Source organism: Dipteris shenzhenensis, chromosome 6 (genome assembly GCF_047967505.1).
Source record: "Dipteris shenzhenensis isolate YYH24624 ecotype China chromosome 6, Dip_SZ_1.0, whole genome shotgun sequence".
Classification (NCBI taxonomy): Eukaryota; Viridiplantae; Streptophyta; class Polypodiopsida; order Gleicheniales; family Dipteridaceae; genus Dipteris; species Dipteris shenzhenensis.
This window is the reverse complement of record NC_141601.1, coordinates 2739921-2758840: the sequence shown is the minus strand read 5'-3', so window position 1 is coordinate 2758840 and position 18920 is coordinate 2739921. Positions and strand designations below refer to the sequence as shown.

The window sequence follows — 18920 nt, the reverse complement described above, 5'->3', positions numbered from 1 at the left end:
ATTCAGGATTGGAAGCAGGTGCTCTCTCGTATCAAATGGTCTCCCCATCTTGCTTCTATAACTCCATCTCTTCGACTGGAAAGCCTTCACTGGAGTGCTGTTTTTTGCTCTCCTCTTGCTGTACAACAACCAATCAGGGCCTACAATCTCATGAAGTTCAGCATCCGGATCATTGATGATGTGGTAGATATTCATGGGCATATTCTCTCTTCTCCGGCAGCTTCTCAACAATACAATCTTGGGATGCATCATAGGCCTATATGGAAAGTTATTGCAGATCTCTTACTCCCTCTTGTTCCGATTCCACCATTGGAAGTAAGAGACAGGCTTCAAGATTGGCATCTTCAGTCTTTAAGTCCAGGCTTATCCTCTCAACCTTTGCATTTATTGACTTCCATACAGGCTTATAGATTGATATTACCTCCTCCATGGATTGCTCATCATGCAAATTCTCTTTGGCATCTGAATAAGTCTTTATCTTGGTGGAAAGCAAAATTGAAATTGATATGGAAGTTGAAAATGCTATTAAAGCAGAGACTCTTTTTCTGGAGATGCATTGTTGGAATTTTTCCAGTGGGAGTGAAATTGGCTCAAAGAAGGATTGCTTCTTCTCTTTGTCCAAGATGTCATCATGTTCCTGAGAGTATTCAGCACTTATTGTGGTTTTGTTCATATTCCAGAGACCTTATGGACAAGATATCCTATTTCTTATCTCTCAGATTTCCAGCACACAGGTTCTCCAGGTTTTTATGGATGTTTGGCACCTTATCAGCTTCTTTGTCCCAGTATTCTATTTTCTTTCATTGGATCAGATACTGGGCATTATGGACCCTATGGCTTCAACGAAATCATGCATTTTTGAATTCATCTCTTCAGCACCCTTATGAGTTCTTCCGGGCCTCATTGCGCCAGTCCTTATATGATGCCCTGCATGAGGAGGATTTGGATGTCTCTTGTATTGAGCTTTTCTTTTACTGTTTCTGATGGATAGAGCATGGGCTCTTTTTTGGAGTACTGCCCTGTTGTAAAATGGATGTTTCATAATAAAATGTTCTTAGTTTCACAAAAAAAAAGTGTGTGTGTGTGTGTGTGAGAGAGAGAGAGAAGATAGAGTGGGTGGTCTTATTTTTTGGGGCTGACCAAGAGAGACATTGTAATGCTTTTGTGTGTGTGTGTGTGTGTGTGTGGTGTGCGCGCGCGTGGTGTGTGTGTAGTGTGTTGAGCGACGGTGAGCGAAGGCGCTAGCTGAGAGCCTCGCCAAGATACCCTTGCAGGTCTCTCCCCCTCCGTCCGTACGGTCGCCATACGGATTTTCCCGACAGTCGTACCAGCTGCAAAAGTAGGGTCACAACTCCTCTACAGATTGACGTGCAGGCCCGTACAACTCCCTCACCTTGTCGTTTTCCGTACGTACGTACGGTTCTTGTCAGCCCTTCCGTACAACGCGGTACTTTCAGCGCACTTAGCTTCCCCGTACAACCCCGCCTTTCCCGTACAGTTCCATACATATTTTCGTGCAGCACTCCTTTGTCCGTACAGAACCTCCGTACAGCCTTCTTGCTGTTCCGTACGGTCCATCCCGTATACGCTCCTCCGTACAGGTTTTCTCGTACAGTACTCCTTCGTCCGTACAGTACCTTCCGTACAGTTTTTCCTGTTGTTCCATAGAGCCTATCCCGTACAAGGCCTTCCGTACAGTTTTTCCGTACAACCTCTGCCGTACAGTTCTGCACCTTCTCCTTGTGCCTTTCCGTACATTTCCTCTGTCTGCTTCATCTTTCACTCTATTTCTTCCTTGCTTTGCCATATCTCAATCATGGCTTCAGGTTCCGATGTCTGTACATATGCTAGAAAAGAAAGATCTGCAGATGCCAAGCGTCGTCCTTCTCAGCCTGCATCACAGGATGATGAGCTTACTATGGAAGCTCAATATGTGTTTGATACACTTAAGGATGACTTTTAGCAGTCGCGACAGGAATGGGGCAAACGAGTTCCGGAGGTCACATACAAATTGAAATTGCCCTCCCTTGTGAATCCTCTCAGGAAGCTATCTCAAACCGCGGTAATAATTTTCTTTCCAGGAAGAATCCCAGCCGCCAATGATGTTGCGCAATGGATCAAGTCTATCCTTGGAGGATGCTTTGTAGAGGGTGTCTATTTTGCCTCCAGAGGCTTTTATGAGGTGCACTTATCAGATGCCTTGTGCAAGCAGAGGCTCCTTGAGCTTTCTCCCCTCTTCTACGGGAAGCAGATGGTACATGCCATGCCTTGGTTTCCAAACAAGGATTACCAAAGTCTTGTACGCCATCATTGTCCTATATGGGTTGAGGTTGTTAACTTCCCGGATTATATGCAGGAAGAATTGCCTGGCCTGGTTGCTTCATTGGGACAGGTCATTTGTCCTCCACGCCCCATGGGAAATCGTAACAGATTCTGCATCCTCTGGGACACTGACACACCTACCCCTCCTTCTATTGCAGTGGAAGTTGAGGGTGTGCAATTGGGCAAAAAGTTTTTTGACTTGAAATGAGGTGTGTTTGCAGGCACTTGCTTTGCCTGCCACAAGTTTGGGCATCTAGCCTCTGAATGCCCAATGGTTCTGCATCAACCCCCTCCTAATGCCTTGCCGCCCCAGACAAGGGAAAAGAATGAGAATTTGCAAGCCAAGGCAGCAAATTGAAACGGAGCAAAGAATGCTAAACCAGTTAATCAGGTGCAATCACTTGCTGGAAAAGGAAAAGAAAAAGAAAAAGAGAAGATGAAGGAATCTGTGGGGACAGATCGGGATGGTTTTCAACAGCCTAAGAAGGTGGTTGTATTGAAGCAACGCCCCTTTCAATCTCGTCAATGGGATGCTTCTTCTCCCTTACCAGGACAGGCTTCTATTTCAGCTCCTGTCCTTCAAAATTGGGTGGGGGTTTTGAAGAAGGGTATCCCTATATGTGATTCTGAAGAAGGGGAGAATGCCATATCTTTCATGGATCATGAAAGCATGCAACCCATGCAGGCAGAGGCTTTGCCTCTCTGATATCTCGTTTCATACTTAATACTTTTCTGTATATATCTCTTTCATGCATCAAACACTTAGTGCTTTACATACAATGTACAGAGCCTCTGCAATGTCTCAAAGTGGAGGCTTTTCTGGAATTATGTACATAAAATGCAGCCAGATATTGTTTGTTTGCAAGAGCATAATCAACACTCTAAGGCTGGTCATCATGATCACTTTGGCGGCTATGATATATATTATGCTGGTACCACTACCTACTCAGGTGTATGCATAATGGTCAGACATGAGCTGGAGCCTCAGTTAGCATTCAATGACAGCAGTGGCCGATGGATAGTCATACAATGTAATGTCAATGGTGACATTCTTGAGCTTGCATCAGTTTATGCCTCCCAGACCTCTGCCATGAGGGCTTCTCTATGGGATTCTTTAAGCAAATATCCATGGAGATCCAATGCATTTATCTGTGGAGATTTTAATAATTCCCCCCTGCTGAGAGATAACACCACTTCAAGATCTCATATGCTTTCATCGGAAAGACAGAAATGGGATAACATGCTTCTTTCTGTGCAGGCTGAAGATTTATGGCTGCTTCTACAAGGGTCAGTGCCCGGATATACTTTTCATCATAATGCATTTACAACATACTAGGCAAGGCTTTACAGATGGTATTTGTTCTATCCACAACAATATGCAGATTTTAGCCTTCATCTCCTCATAGATTTCTCATTGGGCTTGTCAGATCATGCCCCATTATGGATAAATCTGCAATTTGGTATGCCACTGGATGATTTGCCGACTCTTTCCAGCAGATTACTGCATGTTAATCAGGCTTATCTCCGACATCAATATTTCCAGCAAATGATCAGATTTGCAATTCATCCCTTGCCTTTGCATGCCCAGGAGGACATGAATTATTCTTGGGACAGATTTGTCTCTCATATACAGAATGTCATTAGGGAGTATGGAAACTAGCACATGGCTACATGGAGGAATGAGGTCAAATGGGCAAAAAGGACAGCACAACAGTTGACTGAATTTTCACATTTAAGGCCTCTTTCTGAATCAGAAAATGATTTCCTCTCACAAGCCCGGATCAAACTGACTGATAATGTTCAGAGGAAATTGCACAAATGGCAGATTAGAGCAAGAATGAAGCCCCTCATAGATAAGGGCTGCTCATCAAAAGCCTTCTTCCAGGGCCTGCATTCTACTCGAAAGAAAAACTCATGTCTAAAGGAAGCTAGATGGCTCTTGGACGCACTCTTTCTTTGATCTCCAAGATGAATGCCAAAATTACTTCCAGACATTGTTCTCTACCCCTGGCTCCCCATCAAATCAAATGACTGATGCGAGGACTGAATTTCTTCAATATGTTTCTGAGATAGTGGAAATGGATGATGCTCTTTTACTTGAGAGATCTTTTACTGACACAGAACTTGATAATGCATTGTCCCATCTCGGCAAATACAAGTCCCCTGGCTGGGATGGTCTTACGGTGGAATTTTATAAGCATTGAGACTGCTGAAGATGGAAATGGTGTGCTCTCCTAGGATGCATGGAGGACTTAATGTTCTAAATATCAGATATCATGTACTTGCAAGGAAGGCGACTATGCTCCATACTTTTTTCCGTCAACAACAGCCATGGACTTGTATGATAGCATCCATGTGTGTCAACATGAGGACATCTGCTTATGGCCATTGGACTACTGATCATTGGGAGGTTGTCATTGGGAGATTTGTAGGGAAGATTCCTGGCTGCCCTTTCTCTACTGCTCTGATACTGGACTAGAAACAAGTACTTTCTAAAGTCAAATGGGCTCCTGATAATCGCTCGGGGACAAACTCAATGAGGAAAGAAAGTATTCATTGGAGTGCCATCTTTGACATTCCACTTGCTTTACAGGAACCTGTTCGGGCATACAATCTCATGAAATTGGGAATTAGATACATCAATGATGTGGTAGATGATCAAGGCCATGTCTTATCTTTTCCTCAGGCCACTGCCTCTTATGCATTGGGAATGCATCATAGGTTGATATGGAAGAAAATTGCTGATCTCTTGCATCCTTATCTACCTATTCCTCCTGTGGCTGACACAGACAGGCTTATGGATTGGCAATTGTACCCCTCTGCTACATGCTCTCATCCTATTCCTCTGCCTGTTTTGACCTCCATCAAAGTCTACAAGCTTCTTCAGCCTGCCCCATGGATTCATCAATATGCTAATACTCTGTGGCATATCAGGCAGCCCCTTTCATGGTGGCGGAAGAATCTCCGAATATTATGGAGGTGTAAAATGCCTTTGAAACAAAGACTTTTTCTTTGGAGATGCATGACCGGCACATTGTCAGTGGGAATCACACTTGCCAAACGTCACATTGCACCACCCACATGCTTACGGTGTCACGCACGCTCCTTCAGAGACTGTCCCTCATTTGCTTTGGCATTGCCGGTCTTCTCGGAACCTTCTTGGGAAAATTTCAGATCATCTTCGCCTCCGTTTCCCGAGTCACATATTTGGGAAACGTTTTTGGTTATTTGGCAGATTTAGAAGGTCTTTATCTCAATACTCACTCTTTCTCTCATGGGTGAGATATTGGGCTCTTTGAACAATCTGGGAAGAGCCTAATTTGGCATACTTGGGCCGCCAGTTTCACAAGTCATATGAATCTTTTAGAGCCTCATTGCGGCAATCTTTATATGATGCCTGCCATGAGGGTGATATACATGCTTCTTGCATTGAGCTTTGCTTTTTATGCTTCTGATCTTTGGGATACTCTCCATCTTGGAGACTTTCCCTCTTGTAAAGTTATGATAATATAAATACAATGCACTGGATTTTACCAAAAAAAAAAGTGTGTGTGTGTGTGTGTGTGTGAGAGAGAGAGAGAGAGAGTGTGTCACATCCAAAAAATACCAATGACGGGTGGATGGGGACTTGCATAGCCCTTCCCCGATTCCCACCTACAAGGCCACTAACATAGCCCTTTTTCCCCCTTCATTACAACTGCAAAACATCAGTTACAACTTTCTTCCTGGCTTCATGATCTCTAGCTGGTTGAATTCTAGATGCCAACAAAGTCCTATTGGGTAAATTACTTCTTATTGGTGCTCCTTTGGTCGCTGTATGAGTTATATATGGGGACACTTGCAATTTTATATGGTGCAGGTCATGAGCTGCATGTCATACTTTGACTTTATTGATCTCACAAAGTGGTTTGAAATTGTTGGATGCTGAGATGCAGAGTCGTGCTCTTTTATGTAGGCTGCTTGTTCATAGTTTCGCTCCTGGAGATCAGCCCCAAGAGGCACCTTCTTCACAATTGCATTCAACACCATAGGTGAGTTTTTTCCACTAGCTGGCAGGATTCTATATCTCAGACCCCACAATGTTCACCCTTCTCAGTCTTGCCACCAGATTGTGGGGTGCAGATAGGGGGGCTGATTGCTATAGAGATAGACCACGGTCTGAGAATGAAGTGGCCAATGGACAGCATATAATCAATAGATTGTGTTGCCAGGGTGCAAGGATCAAGCTCTCTGATGACTATGTTTTTGCAGGAGATCTTTTTGCATTGGACATTGGTCCAATTGATGTTGTGAGTAGATGAAACCTCTGGGAGAATTCAGCATGGACTTGAATGCCTTGACACTCCACTTTGCACACATGGGTAAGCAAGTGGTATTACATGGCATGACAGCCCCGAAAATACAGGTCATTTCAGCAAGATAGTTGGCCAGAGAGCTCAAGAATTGGAATGCCATCTATGCCCTGAATGTGTATGTAGCTCATAAAGGAAGCATTCCCCATGTGGATGACTTGGATATGCAGAAATTGCTCTCTGAATTTGCTGATGTATTTCCTGATATGCCATCCCAATTGCCTCCCAAGAGGTATGTGGATCATGTCATTGTTCTGGAGCTTGGCAGTAAGCCCATAAACAAAGCCCCATATTGTCTTTCTAAAGTTGAGCAGAAGGAACTGGCAGTATAGGTGTGGGAATTGCTTGAGAAGAACATCTCTCATAGTACTTCTCCTTTTGCCTCCCCAGTTGTTCTAGTGAAGAAGATAGATGGATCGTACCACGTGCATTGATTACAGGGATCTTAACAAGGTCACTATCAAGAGCAGGTTTCCAATCCCCAGGATTAATGACCTATTGGATGAACTCAAGGGTGCTTAGGTTTCACGAAGATAGATTTGAGGACTGGCTACCATAAAATCAGGTTGACAAGATGGGCTTCCGCACAGAACGGGGCTTGTATGAATTCAAGACGATGCCTTTTGGATTGACTAATGCACCGGCCATGTTCCAGGCACTGATGAACATGATATTGCAGCCACTTTTCAGATTCGTGCTGGTTTTCTTTGATGATATCCTCATTTACAGCAAGGATAGGCACCAGCACATTAAGCATGTGAAGCAAGTGCTGGAAATTCTAAGGATGCATCAAAGTTATGCAAAGGCCAGCAAATGCACTTTTATGGCAGAGGAGGTTGAGAACCTGGAGTAGACATGGCTTCGGGTGGATCCCGCAAAGGTGAAATGCATTCGAGATGGGCCACAGGCACAAAACCCCACCCATTTAGAGGATTGCTTCCTTCTACAGGCGCTTGTCGCAATTTGCCAAGAGGGCAGCCCCTCTTACTCACCCTCGAAGAAGGATGCTTTATGTGGTCAAAGGAAGCACAATGCAGTTTCGAAGATCTGAAATTTGCTCTCACTCATTCACCTATCTTGGTGTGCCCTGATTTTTTACATCCTTTCATTGTGGAGGCAGATGCCAGTGGCAAAGGATTGGGGGCTGTTTAGGAACACGGGGTAATATCCTTTGAAAGTAGAAAGTTTGATCCCATGAACTCAATTACCTTGTTTATGATCAGGAGGTGTTGGCTATCTTGCATGCTTTCAAGAAATGGCACCATTATCTTTATAGCAGCAAAACTAAGGCGAAAACAAATCATAGGACACTCAGATTCTTCCTCACTCAGCCAAATTTGTCATATAAGCAAAAGAGGTGGTTGGTTGTAGTTCAATCCTATGATTTTGACATTGAATACAGACAAGTGAGTACAAGTACTCGTGCGCACTGCCTTAGGTTGTGCCAGATGCAAACGATTGTCAAGATGAATGGATGATTAATTTGCAACACCTATGATGGAAGCTTGTGAGTAGAACCATTGGAAAGTTTGAATGCTATAATGCAACCCCTCGCAAATGCAAAGCCATTTGCAAACTTTTGTGTGTGTGTGTGTAAATGTGTGTGTGTGAAGGCAGAGATGGAGAGCTCCTCTGCTCCCCCGCTCTTCCCCGTTTCAGCCTCCATACCTCTCCCGCTGCTCTCCGTACCACTCCCGCCGCCCTCCGTCCAACTTTCGTTGCTGTCCGTACCTGATTCGCAGCACTCTGTGCTTGTTGCGTTGCAATCTGCTACAGATGCCTCTCCGTCCCTGCTTCTTGCTACTCCAACAGCTTCTGTCTCTACCCTATTTCCATCCCGGCTGCCTTTGTTCATACTTTATCTGCTCCTCCTGCTCCTCTCCTCTTTTCTTCCCCTGTCTCTTCTTTCCTTGAGAGCTCTACTTTTCCTGCTCTTCACTATGTTCGTAAAAAGAAAAGGGGCTCTCTTTCTTCGTCCATTTCGGAAGGGGTGAAAGCAACTAAGTTTGGTTGTTCTGGGTTCCCCTCTTCCTCGCTCCAGAAACATCTGCTTTGTCAATTGTGTGATGATTCGGTGCAGAGATATACGGGTGTGTGTTCTTTGGGATATGGAGCAACTCATTCCTTCATGCTTGGAAGTGGATTTTGGATTGCCTCACCCTCTCCGGATTCCACTTCGTTTTTCCTCCTTTCCAAATGACTGTTATAAATGTCGACAATTGGGCCATTTTGCTAGAGTATGCCCTTCTCCATGCTCTTCAGCTAATGCTCAAAAGCCTTCAGCTCCTCCTGTTCCGGTTCATCCTGTTCCTCTCTCTTCTTCCAGCATACAGGAAGTCATGCATTTTGTTAAACCCTCTAAGGTTTGGAGAAGAGTTCAGGAAGACAAGGTGGTTAAAGATTCCAATCCATTTGCGGTTTTGGCAGTTCCAGATCCTATTACTACAGTGCCAGATTCTCATGTTCCTTGTGATCCTGCTTCTGTTTCTATTTCAAAGAGTGAAGTTGCAATGTTGGATGCTTCCTCACTATTGGACAATTCTGTTGTTATGCAAGATGTCATGAATTCTTCTTCTATTCAGCAATTTCCTGCAGTAGAGGAAAATTTAGAGTGCCTTTCAGCTCCGGTTCCGGATACAAATGTTCAGGATGCAGCAGTTCCCTTCTCCTTGGAGTTTCAACCTCCTTTGATTGAGAACACTGCTACAGTGCAGCCATCTTTACAGGGCCTTTCATCTCCGGCTGTAGATGTTTCCTTTTCACTGGAGTCTTTTCATCCTTGGTTGAGACAGGTTTTTGATCCTTTGGTTGTTCTGGGTTCCCCTCTTCCTCGCTCCAGAAACATCTGCTTTGTCAATTGTGTGATGATTCGGTGCAGAGATATACGGGTGTGTGTTCTTTGGGATATGGAGCAACTCATTCCTTCATGCTTGGAAGTGGATTTTGGATTGCCTCACCCTCTCCGGATTCCACTTCGTTTTTCCTCCTTTCCAAATGACTGTTATAAATGTCGACAATTGGGCCATTTTGCTAGAGTATGCCCTTCTCCATGCTCTTCAGCTAATGCTCAAAAGCCTTCAGCTCCTCCTGTTCCGGTTCATCCTGTTCCTCTCTCTTCTTCCAGCATACAGGAAGTCATGCATTTTGTTAAACCCTCTAAGGTTTGGAGAAGAGTTCAGGAAGACAAGGTGGTTAAAGATTCCAATCCATTTGCGGTTTTGGCAGTTCCAGATCCTATTACTACAGTGCCAGATTCTCATGTTCCTTGTGATCCTGCTTCTGTTTCTATTTCAAAGAGTGAAGTTGCAATGTTGGATGCTTCCTCACTATTGGACAATTCTGTTGTTATGCAAGATGTCATGAATTCTTCTTCTATTCAGCAATTTCCTGCAGTAGAGGAAAATTTAGAGTGCCTTTCAGCTCCGGTTCCGGATACAAATGTTCAGGATGCAGCAGTTCCCTTCTCCTTGGAGTTTCAACCTCCTTTGATTGAGAACACTGCTACAGTGCAGCCATCTTTACAGGGCCTTTCATCTCCGGCTGTAGATGTTTCCTTTTCACTGGAGTCTTTTCATCCTTGGTTGAGACAGGTTTTTGATCCTGTGGTTCAAAAGTTCTGGTCGCCAGTCTATATTAAGAAGAACCACAAGGGCCAAAAACAGCTTTGTTTTATTGATAATGATGTCACTCCGTTACATGGTTTTCTGCAAGCTAATAATCTTACTTTGGAGGATATCTTACTTGATCCTCCTTTAAGTGACTTGTAATCAGTTTTATATTTTCTGGCAGACTTCTAAGGTTTCTCTCAGAAACATACTTGTAATCTTTTAAACTTTTGTACTTCATGGTGGGTTTTTTTCCTCATTTTGAGGTTTCCCACAAAGAAATATATGATTTCATTTAAAATAAAAGTGTGTCCTTTCTCGCTTGGAATGGCATGGCTGCGATTCTCTAATGGGAAATTCCTTGAGGGCCGAAAACGTTCACTAGTCAAAAGCTTTTCAGCCTCCACTGGCTTTACAGGAACCTAGACGTTCCTATTTTATTACCTTCAAAGGCATTAATTCTGTTGCGGATGTCATTCTTGATGATGGAACTATTTTACCTTTTTCTCTCACAACCACACGGTATGGCTTGGGATCTCATTATCGTCCTCTGTGGTAAAAAATTACTTGTATACTTTCACCTTTTGTCCCAATTCCTCCTTTCGAACTTCAGGATAGGCTGGAGGATTGGATTTTTACTTCTCGAGAGTCCTCCTTTCGTCCTTTGAGGCTATCTCAGATTACAGTGTCTGCATTATATAAAATCCTTTTGCCTCAGCCTTGGGTTTCAGATAAGGCTAATTCTATTTGGCGAATGCATCGGCTAGCTAAGTGGTGGAGAAAGAGACTAAGGCAACTTTGGGCATATAAAGTTCCTCTTCAGTAACAGGTCTTTTTTTGGAGAGTTCTTCTAGGGGTTCTTCCATCTGGCCAACTTCTTTCTGGAGGATTGGATTTTGACTTCCGGAGAGTCTTTGGTGATCCAAAATTTTCTTTGTTCACTTTCTTCAAGCGTTCTTTGCAGCAATCTTTTTTTGATTGCTTGCAGACTCGCTACATAGATCATGATGTATATGTAGCATATACAAAGATTTTCAGCTGATGTAATTTATAGCTCCTCGCTTTGAGGTGGCTTTTCTTGTAATATAAACAATTATGGCTTTCACTATATTTAAAAAAATGTGTGCGCGTGTGTGTGCGTGAAAAAAAAATCCCAAAAAAAAAAAGTATCTTCTTCACTAAGATTGTTCGTTCTTCTCAAATCCAATCTCTTTAGAGACACAAAAATAATAAGAATCAAATTTTGGTTCATACTTCAGTTAGATTGTTGAATATTTCATGTTAAGATCTCTTCAAATAATGACATTCTCTATAATTTTTTCCTATTTAAGATCTTCAATTGAGCAGTGTATCCTAAAGTCAATTGAATATTCATGTTAAGATCTCTTCAAATAATGACATTCTCTATTATTTTCCCTATTCAAGATCTTCAATTGATTAATCTATCCTAAAGTCTAAGGGTTCAAATATGATGTTCTTGGACCCAAAATCTCTCTTAACGTACGAAAAGAGCTTATGGTCATTAAGTTTACGCCTTTGACCTTGACAAGATACGCTCAAGCTCTGTCTTATGGCCACCTGAGTGTACTAACAAATTGGCTAATCATCCAATAGCTGCTTAGAAAAACGCCAATTATTCAGAAATCTATAGAATTCATGGAGCATAGAAGGTGACTAACACAATCTTGCAGTAGACCTTTCATCTCCGGCTGTAGACTTTGAGAAAGCCTATGACAGAGTAGATTGGGGTTTTCTAGAGGACACTCTTCTACGATTTGGATTTTCAGATGCATGGATTAGAGGGGTGGCCTCCTTTTACAGATCAGCCCACAGCCAGGTTTTAATTGGAGGGGTAAGGGGTGACAGGTTTCAGGTTTTTAGATCAGTTCGTTAGGGATGCCCTCTAGCCCCCTTCCCTCTTTCTTTTTGTGGCAGAAGCTATGAGTATCTTCCTTAGATCTCAGGCTGAGCTTTATGGGTTGAGATTACCCTTAAGACAGGAGCAGGAGCTTCTTGACTGTGAGTTGGCTGATGACACTACTATTTTTATTGAGGCCTCTTCGCAGTCACTTGATTCTTTCCGGACAGCCTTGGATATTTTTTGCTCAGCTACAGGGGCACACATTAACTTGCATAAATCCTTTGGCTTTTGGTTCAGTGATGAGAACACTCCAGGATGGGGAGTTGACATTGGCTTTTCCTGGATTCAGAGGGGTGTTCTTGTCATACATTTGGGATGCCAGGTAGGATTGGGCATCTCTCCAGCACAGCAGTTTGTCCTAGTGCTAGAAAGTATAAGAAAAAAGCTCATTTTTTGGAGCTCAGCCAAACTCGACCTTGCCTCTAGAGTTGTGGTAGTGAACCAGGTTCTCTTGGCCACCGCCTGGTTTGTGTGTTCTTGCTGGTGCCGGTCTAGGGATTGCATCACTCAGCTAATTAGACCAGTCAGAAATTTTTTATGGAGTGGACTTGATGGCATGGCAGATGTTGTAGCGAGGGTGGCCTAGGAGACTATTATTCTCCCTACTTGGGAAGGGGGCCTTAATATCATTGACTCGGACTTGCAGGGCAGGGCATTGCTTTGTAAGGTGGTGGTGAGGGGACTCATGCTTGGGCAGGAACCTTGGAAGGATTTCTTTTTTGGACGCATTCAGGCTTGTATACCTACCTTGGGAGATGATTGGGTGGACAGCCCTCGCTGGATTTTTACTTCCGCCTCTCTCAGGTCTCTTGCCTCTCCTCTCATGACTGCCATCCTAAAAGCTTGGGGGAGCTTCAGGAACACTCTTTGAAGGGTTCCGTCCTCTACCCTTCAAGAGATTGATAGGCAGCCGATCATTTGGAATGATAGTATACTTGATGAGCATGTCAGACCACTGGGCACTTCCCATTATATGCAGTGGTCTAGATGGGAGAGAGGCCCCGCCTACACAGTAGGCACTTGGAAGGCTTTTATCAGGCTACTTGAGGATCAGAGGCTACAGTCTGTGAGTCACCTCAGAGGGGTAGCACGCAGGATTCAGCAGATAGATGCAGCCATCCTGGTGGAATGGACAGTTGAGATGCCTATTACTTCCACCACTTGGATGGGAGCTTTTTCGAGGACAGCAGTTTCTCTACAGGTGATCGCTCTTCGAGATCTCGGGAAAGATGCTCTAGTCTTTGACGTTGGGGATGGAGGTATACTCTCTAGATCCACATATGATATTCTTCTAGAGGTTGCCTTTCAGCCTGTCAGGATTGTTGGTTTTGTGAACCATGGAGCGGGCTTGCAGTGGTACTTAGACCTCGACCCTTTGCTCTTGGCCCTGGGATCTTGGAGGTTGTGGTTATATGGAGGTGCACCTATCAGGTGCTTGTAGTGGGACCCAGGAGAGTGGGAGTGGATAGATCATGGGCACCAAGAGAGGGGGATTCTCTTCTTTCGTTTTACAGTTGGTAATGCAAGGAGATTTCAGCTGAGCAGTAGAGGTTGGATTCCCTCTAGAGCCCCTCGTTGGAATAGCTTCTTCATCACCGCAGATTTGCGTAGGAATTTCTGGAGGAGGCTCTGGAAATCCCTCAGAAATAGAAAGATCACTCTTTTCTTTTGGCTTTCTATTCATGGAGGGATTGCAGTCAACGTGTGGAGATCACGATTTGGGGCTGATTCCACTTTCCCTCGCTGTCATTGCAGAGGAGTCAGTGCGACATTGCCTTTGGGACTGTAATCAAGCGAGAATTGTTTGGAAAGAAGTTGCTCAGATACTCAGCGCTTTTCATACTTCCCCTTTCTTCATGACTTGGGACTCGGTCGCATGGTTATCTCTTACTAAGCCCCAAGTGTTTTATGAGGGTGAGCCTTCTTCTTGGGCACTCTCGATCCACCGACAAGTGATAGAGCCCTGCTCTCTTCAAGATGTATCACATATTCCTTTCAGAGCTTTACATGTTTCAGTGAACACCTCTTGGGAGATTTTGGCTAGCATTTTCTCTTGGCACATTTGGAGAGCCAAATGCACAGAGGCCTTGGATGACACCCAGATACACCCATCACAGGTGTTCACGGGTATTTGGAGTGACACGGTTCACACTTTGATAGCCATATGGGCTAGCATGCAAGGCCCTTCATGGGCAGCCTCTTCTAGGAGGACTGTGTTTCTTGGAGTTTGGAGGGGTTCTTCCTTTTTCTCGGAGGTTGCTACCGGTTTCTTTTTGGCTTTTGAGCTTTTCATGCATTGCATGGTATATCCCGTATTCTCGTGTGGAGCTTGCTCTAACAGTTTTCTTTAATACTTAATAGAAGTCTCTTTTTTGCCAAAAAAAAAAAACTTTGCAGTAGGGTCCATGTGACTTACATTGAAAGGTACTTTACAGTCAACTTGTATAGAGAAGTACTAATGCCAGAACTAATCCTGGATTGAAATGCTATTAATGTTGATGGTCGTGAATATCAGTTTTGCTATTTTGCCTTTTTTTTTTTGAAAAGTAGTTGACATAGATGTTGTGCTTTAACTCACAGGTTGCATCAATGGTAGCTGAAGCTAAACAACAAAGGACTGCTCTGGCAAAGAAGGTGACCAAAATAGCCAATTATGGCATTGCTGTGTGATGCTTATTCAACCTAAAGTGTATGAATTTTGTTGAATTGAGGCAGTGAAGCAAACGGTACTACATACATTATAATGACTGAAATAGTAACCAAGAGAAATTGAAAAGTCCTTAGATTTTTTTCCAGTTCATTCAAGTTGTTTGGGATCATTACTCGATGAGGGATTCTCGGGTCCCTCAGTTAAGATTGGAAGACTGCACGATTAATTGGTAGAAACGTGACTGATAGAGATGTAGCAAGTCACAACATTTTTTGTTACTATTGTACTGTTTAAGAGAGTAATCGTTTTATGGATTAATAGATTGGATTGGAGATTTAGAAACTCTGAGAGAGAAGAAAACATGCATTTCATAATAAATATTTTATTTTTGAAATCCAAATCTTAAGATCCCTTGGAAGCACATAGTGATGAGTCTAACAACATTTCAAAGTTTAGTGGGTCAAGTATCATAATAACAATTTGAAAACTTATTATGATACAAGAAGTAAAGATATCATCTTGAGCATAAAATTAAAGCCATGCTTGTTTTGCCTGCAAGATCTCGAATAAGTTTCATGATTGTGAGTAAGTTTTTTTATCTTCATGTCATAGTCCTTGGGATAAAATTAAAAAGAGCAATCTACTTCTTTCATATGACTCATATTCGATTAAATGTGGGCATAGACAACTGCTTGTATCGTAGCTAATTCAATGTTGTATTAACTTTACTCAAGCTATTTAGACTTAATATATATTTGGAATCATCAATTCATCGTCATGTTTTTCTTATAATCTATATTGCATTCTTCTTCACAACAATCTTAAAATTGCCCTTTCCATTTGAATATGATTCTAAGCTTTCCTTGAAACCCCTTGTTTCCACGGGTGACTCTCCGCACACCTTGTTTGTATTGTTTTTTGTACGTGTAAAATGTAGTCTTTTGGGATGTTGTATATCTAATACCATGCTATTGCATACACATTTTCTCCATTAATCACAAAATTATATTTTCTTGTACCCACACTATCAACATGATTTGATTGAGTCAAAAATATTATCAAGTGCACGCATACTTTCATAAATATTTTTTTTGAATCAATGATCTTGCAATATTTTTTATCGTAACAATGAGTTGTTGCTACTTGCAAAATATCATATATAAATTATCTCAATGTAGAAAATTTTTATGCAAGAACTCTAGCATCCTAACCATATAATTTGTTCTCTTTTTTACATAGATTGAGATGAAGTCCTGACTAGAGCTTCTTATTTCATCCATTATGAATGCCTCACATATTAAACATTTCGTATTTATGTTCTTTAGCAATGGTCTTCCATCGTTAAAGCTCAGTCTCTTGATATGCCAATCTCACCAATTGACATTGTTTAGATCGTCATTCAGAGTTGTCAATGCATTGACATTGTATGTCTTATCCATTACTATATCACATCGAAATCTTCGAGTGGTTTGAGATTAAGAGGCTCATATGGGTAAGCTAGAACGATGACGACTCTTGTCATAAGCCAATCTCCTTTCTCTTCCACTATCACATATATTAAGCTAATCATGATCTTCAAGCACTTCATTACATTGTAGTGTTGTCTCATCATTATTGTATTTGTCAATTTTATCATCTTCATGGTCAAAAGCATTGTGTTGTGTTTCATTATGATATTTTAGTACTCATCACATTTTTGTTGTCCCCTTGACAAAACTACTATTAACACAAATTTTGCATGCATCATTTATTGGGAATGAAAAAAGTGTACTAATATTGAGACATTTCTCCATCGATATGATAGACATCCAACACCAAGCATTTTTTTGTGGCATGTGTCAAGTGGGTTTGTTGCATGTATCATCCCTATGGTCACAAATTTATGGTTTACCAATAAATTAATCATACCTCTACATTGGATTTCTTCACCCATGATGTCTAAAAAGTAGGTAAACTCATTGCCTAAAAGTTTATTATGCACAAGTTTGGTAAGGAAGTGTCATCCTTCGAGATTTTCATGTCAAAAATATTTGACCAGATGGCAAGATCTCTTGCTTTCTCTCTCTCCATATCAAAATCTCTCTCTCTCTCTCTCTCTCTCTCTCTCTCTCTCTCTCTTTCTATATATATATATATATATATATATATCTTATTCATAGTGGCCTCAGAGAGATTTGGGCACAGGGTCAAATTGTCATAGAGATTTGGTCCTTGTAGAGCCTGCTTGTTCATAGTGCGTTGCCACATGATCAAATCATATTGTTCATGGCTCCTCAAGGTTTGTTTAAGCACCATCTTTTCCTCGTTAAGATTTATCCACATCATCAAAACTTCTTCCCATCTATTCATGGAAAATATTATTTCCCTCATAAACATGGATCCCTTATGGTCTAATCATGCGAATGAAAGTTTTGGCTACATGGTTAGCGTCTTGTCTAGGCTTTGTGATTGTGTGCACTCTTTCAAAGTCCTACTATCTTTTCAAGATTTGATTTAGACAACATCTTGCCTGCGTTGAGATTTGGCCACATGGTCAAAACTTTAAATCCTCTCACCATCTTGTTCAGAAAGTCCCCATACAGATTTGGCCACATGGTCAAAACTTTAAATCCTCTCACCATCTTGTTCAGAGAGTTCCCATACAGATTTGGTCGCATGGTCAAACCATATTGTTCCTACTTAAAGATTTGATTACATGGTTAAATCTTCACTAGGGTTTGTGAACTTCCTCACAATCGTAATCCTTCTCCAATACCCTAGAGAGATTGTTAGATGGCCAATATTGTTTCCATGGTGTTTAAAGGTCCATGCTCACATTCCCAAGGTTGTTGCTGCCTTCACGATTGCTTGTCGCCAATGCTCAAATCATTGAACAAGATCAAGGTAGTAACAAGAGCCTAGTGAAGCCCAAATTGTGAGATACTTTGCCTTTATTAAAATTTTATTTTCTCAATAATGCTTGCATTATCTATGATAAATTGGATGAGATTATGAGATCTCAAGTGATCAATTTCTTTATCTAACTTTTTCATAATTTACTCTCCTTATCTTAGGATTTCTCTTACTCTCATATTCTTAGAGCCCTTCTAGAGTTTTGTCCATATGGTCAAATTCGTTTACTTTATGGCACTCATGTGGTTCATAACATTACATCCAACTAGTGATCTGACCACATAGTTAAATCTACTCCCTAGTTTCTCAATGTATCTCAAGTTTTGGCCACATGGTCTAATAATGTGTATGGAGAATTTGGCCTCATGGTCAAATCTCCTACATGCTTTTTGATTGTGTGGATACTCTTCTAAGGTCCCAATGCCTCACTTTTAGAGACCATATTGCTCTCATTGAGATTTAGCCATATGCTCCAAACTTATTTCCATCATGTTGATGTGGACATTCTTTTACTCACAAACATTATGGTCTAATCATGCATAGAGAAGTTTTGGCCATATGGAAGGATTGATTTGGATGCCAGCTTGCCCTCATTACATGGTCAAAAATTCTTTCCATCTTGTTCATGTGGACCTCCTCTCATGGTTTGTCCACTCATGTTCTTGGAGCCCTTATAGAGTTTTGTCTACATGGTCAAATCCTCTCACTTTTCGCTCTCACAGATTTTGCCACATGGTTCATAGCATTACACACAATTAGAGATATGGCCATATCGTTAAATTTACTTTCGAGTTTGTGAATGCGTCTGGAGTTTTAGCCATGTGTTTCCAATGGCTCCTTAAGGTTTGTTTTAGACATCATATTTTCCTCATTGAAATTTGGCCACATGGTCAAAACTTATTCCCATCATGTTCATTTGGATAGTCTTTCCCTGACAAACGTGGAGCCTTTATGGCCTATTCAAGTATTGGTCACATGGTAGAATCTTCTCTAGGCTTTGTGATTATGTGGACACCCTTTCAAGTCCCTCTGCCTTTTTATGGATTGATTCAGATACCATATTCCTCTCATTGAGATTCGCCCACATGGTTAAAACTTCTTCTCATCTTATTCATGTGAACCTCTTCTTAGCATTTTTGAGTCTCATGTTCTTGAGTAGCTTTTCTGGAGTAATGTCC

The 18920-nt window shown here is 41.9% G+C and overlaps 1 protein-coding gene across 1 annotated transcript in view; it reads left to right on the top strand.

Moving 5' to 3' along the window:
• LOC147900639 (RGS1-HXK1-interacting protein 1-like) overlaps nt 1-15177 on the top strand; it is an 84664-nt gene extending 69487 nt beyond the window's left edge. The window contains exon 10 of the mRNA XM_087376060.1: nt 14781-15177. Coding sequence (XP_087232186.1) covers nt 14781-14870 — 90 coding nt within the window. The 3' untranslated portion in view covers nt 14871-15177. The remainder of the gene's footprint in view (nt 1-14780) is intronic.
• Nucleotides 15178-18920: the final 3743 nt, after the last annotated feature.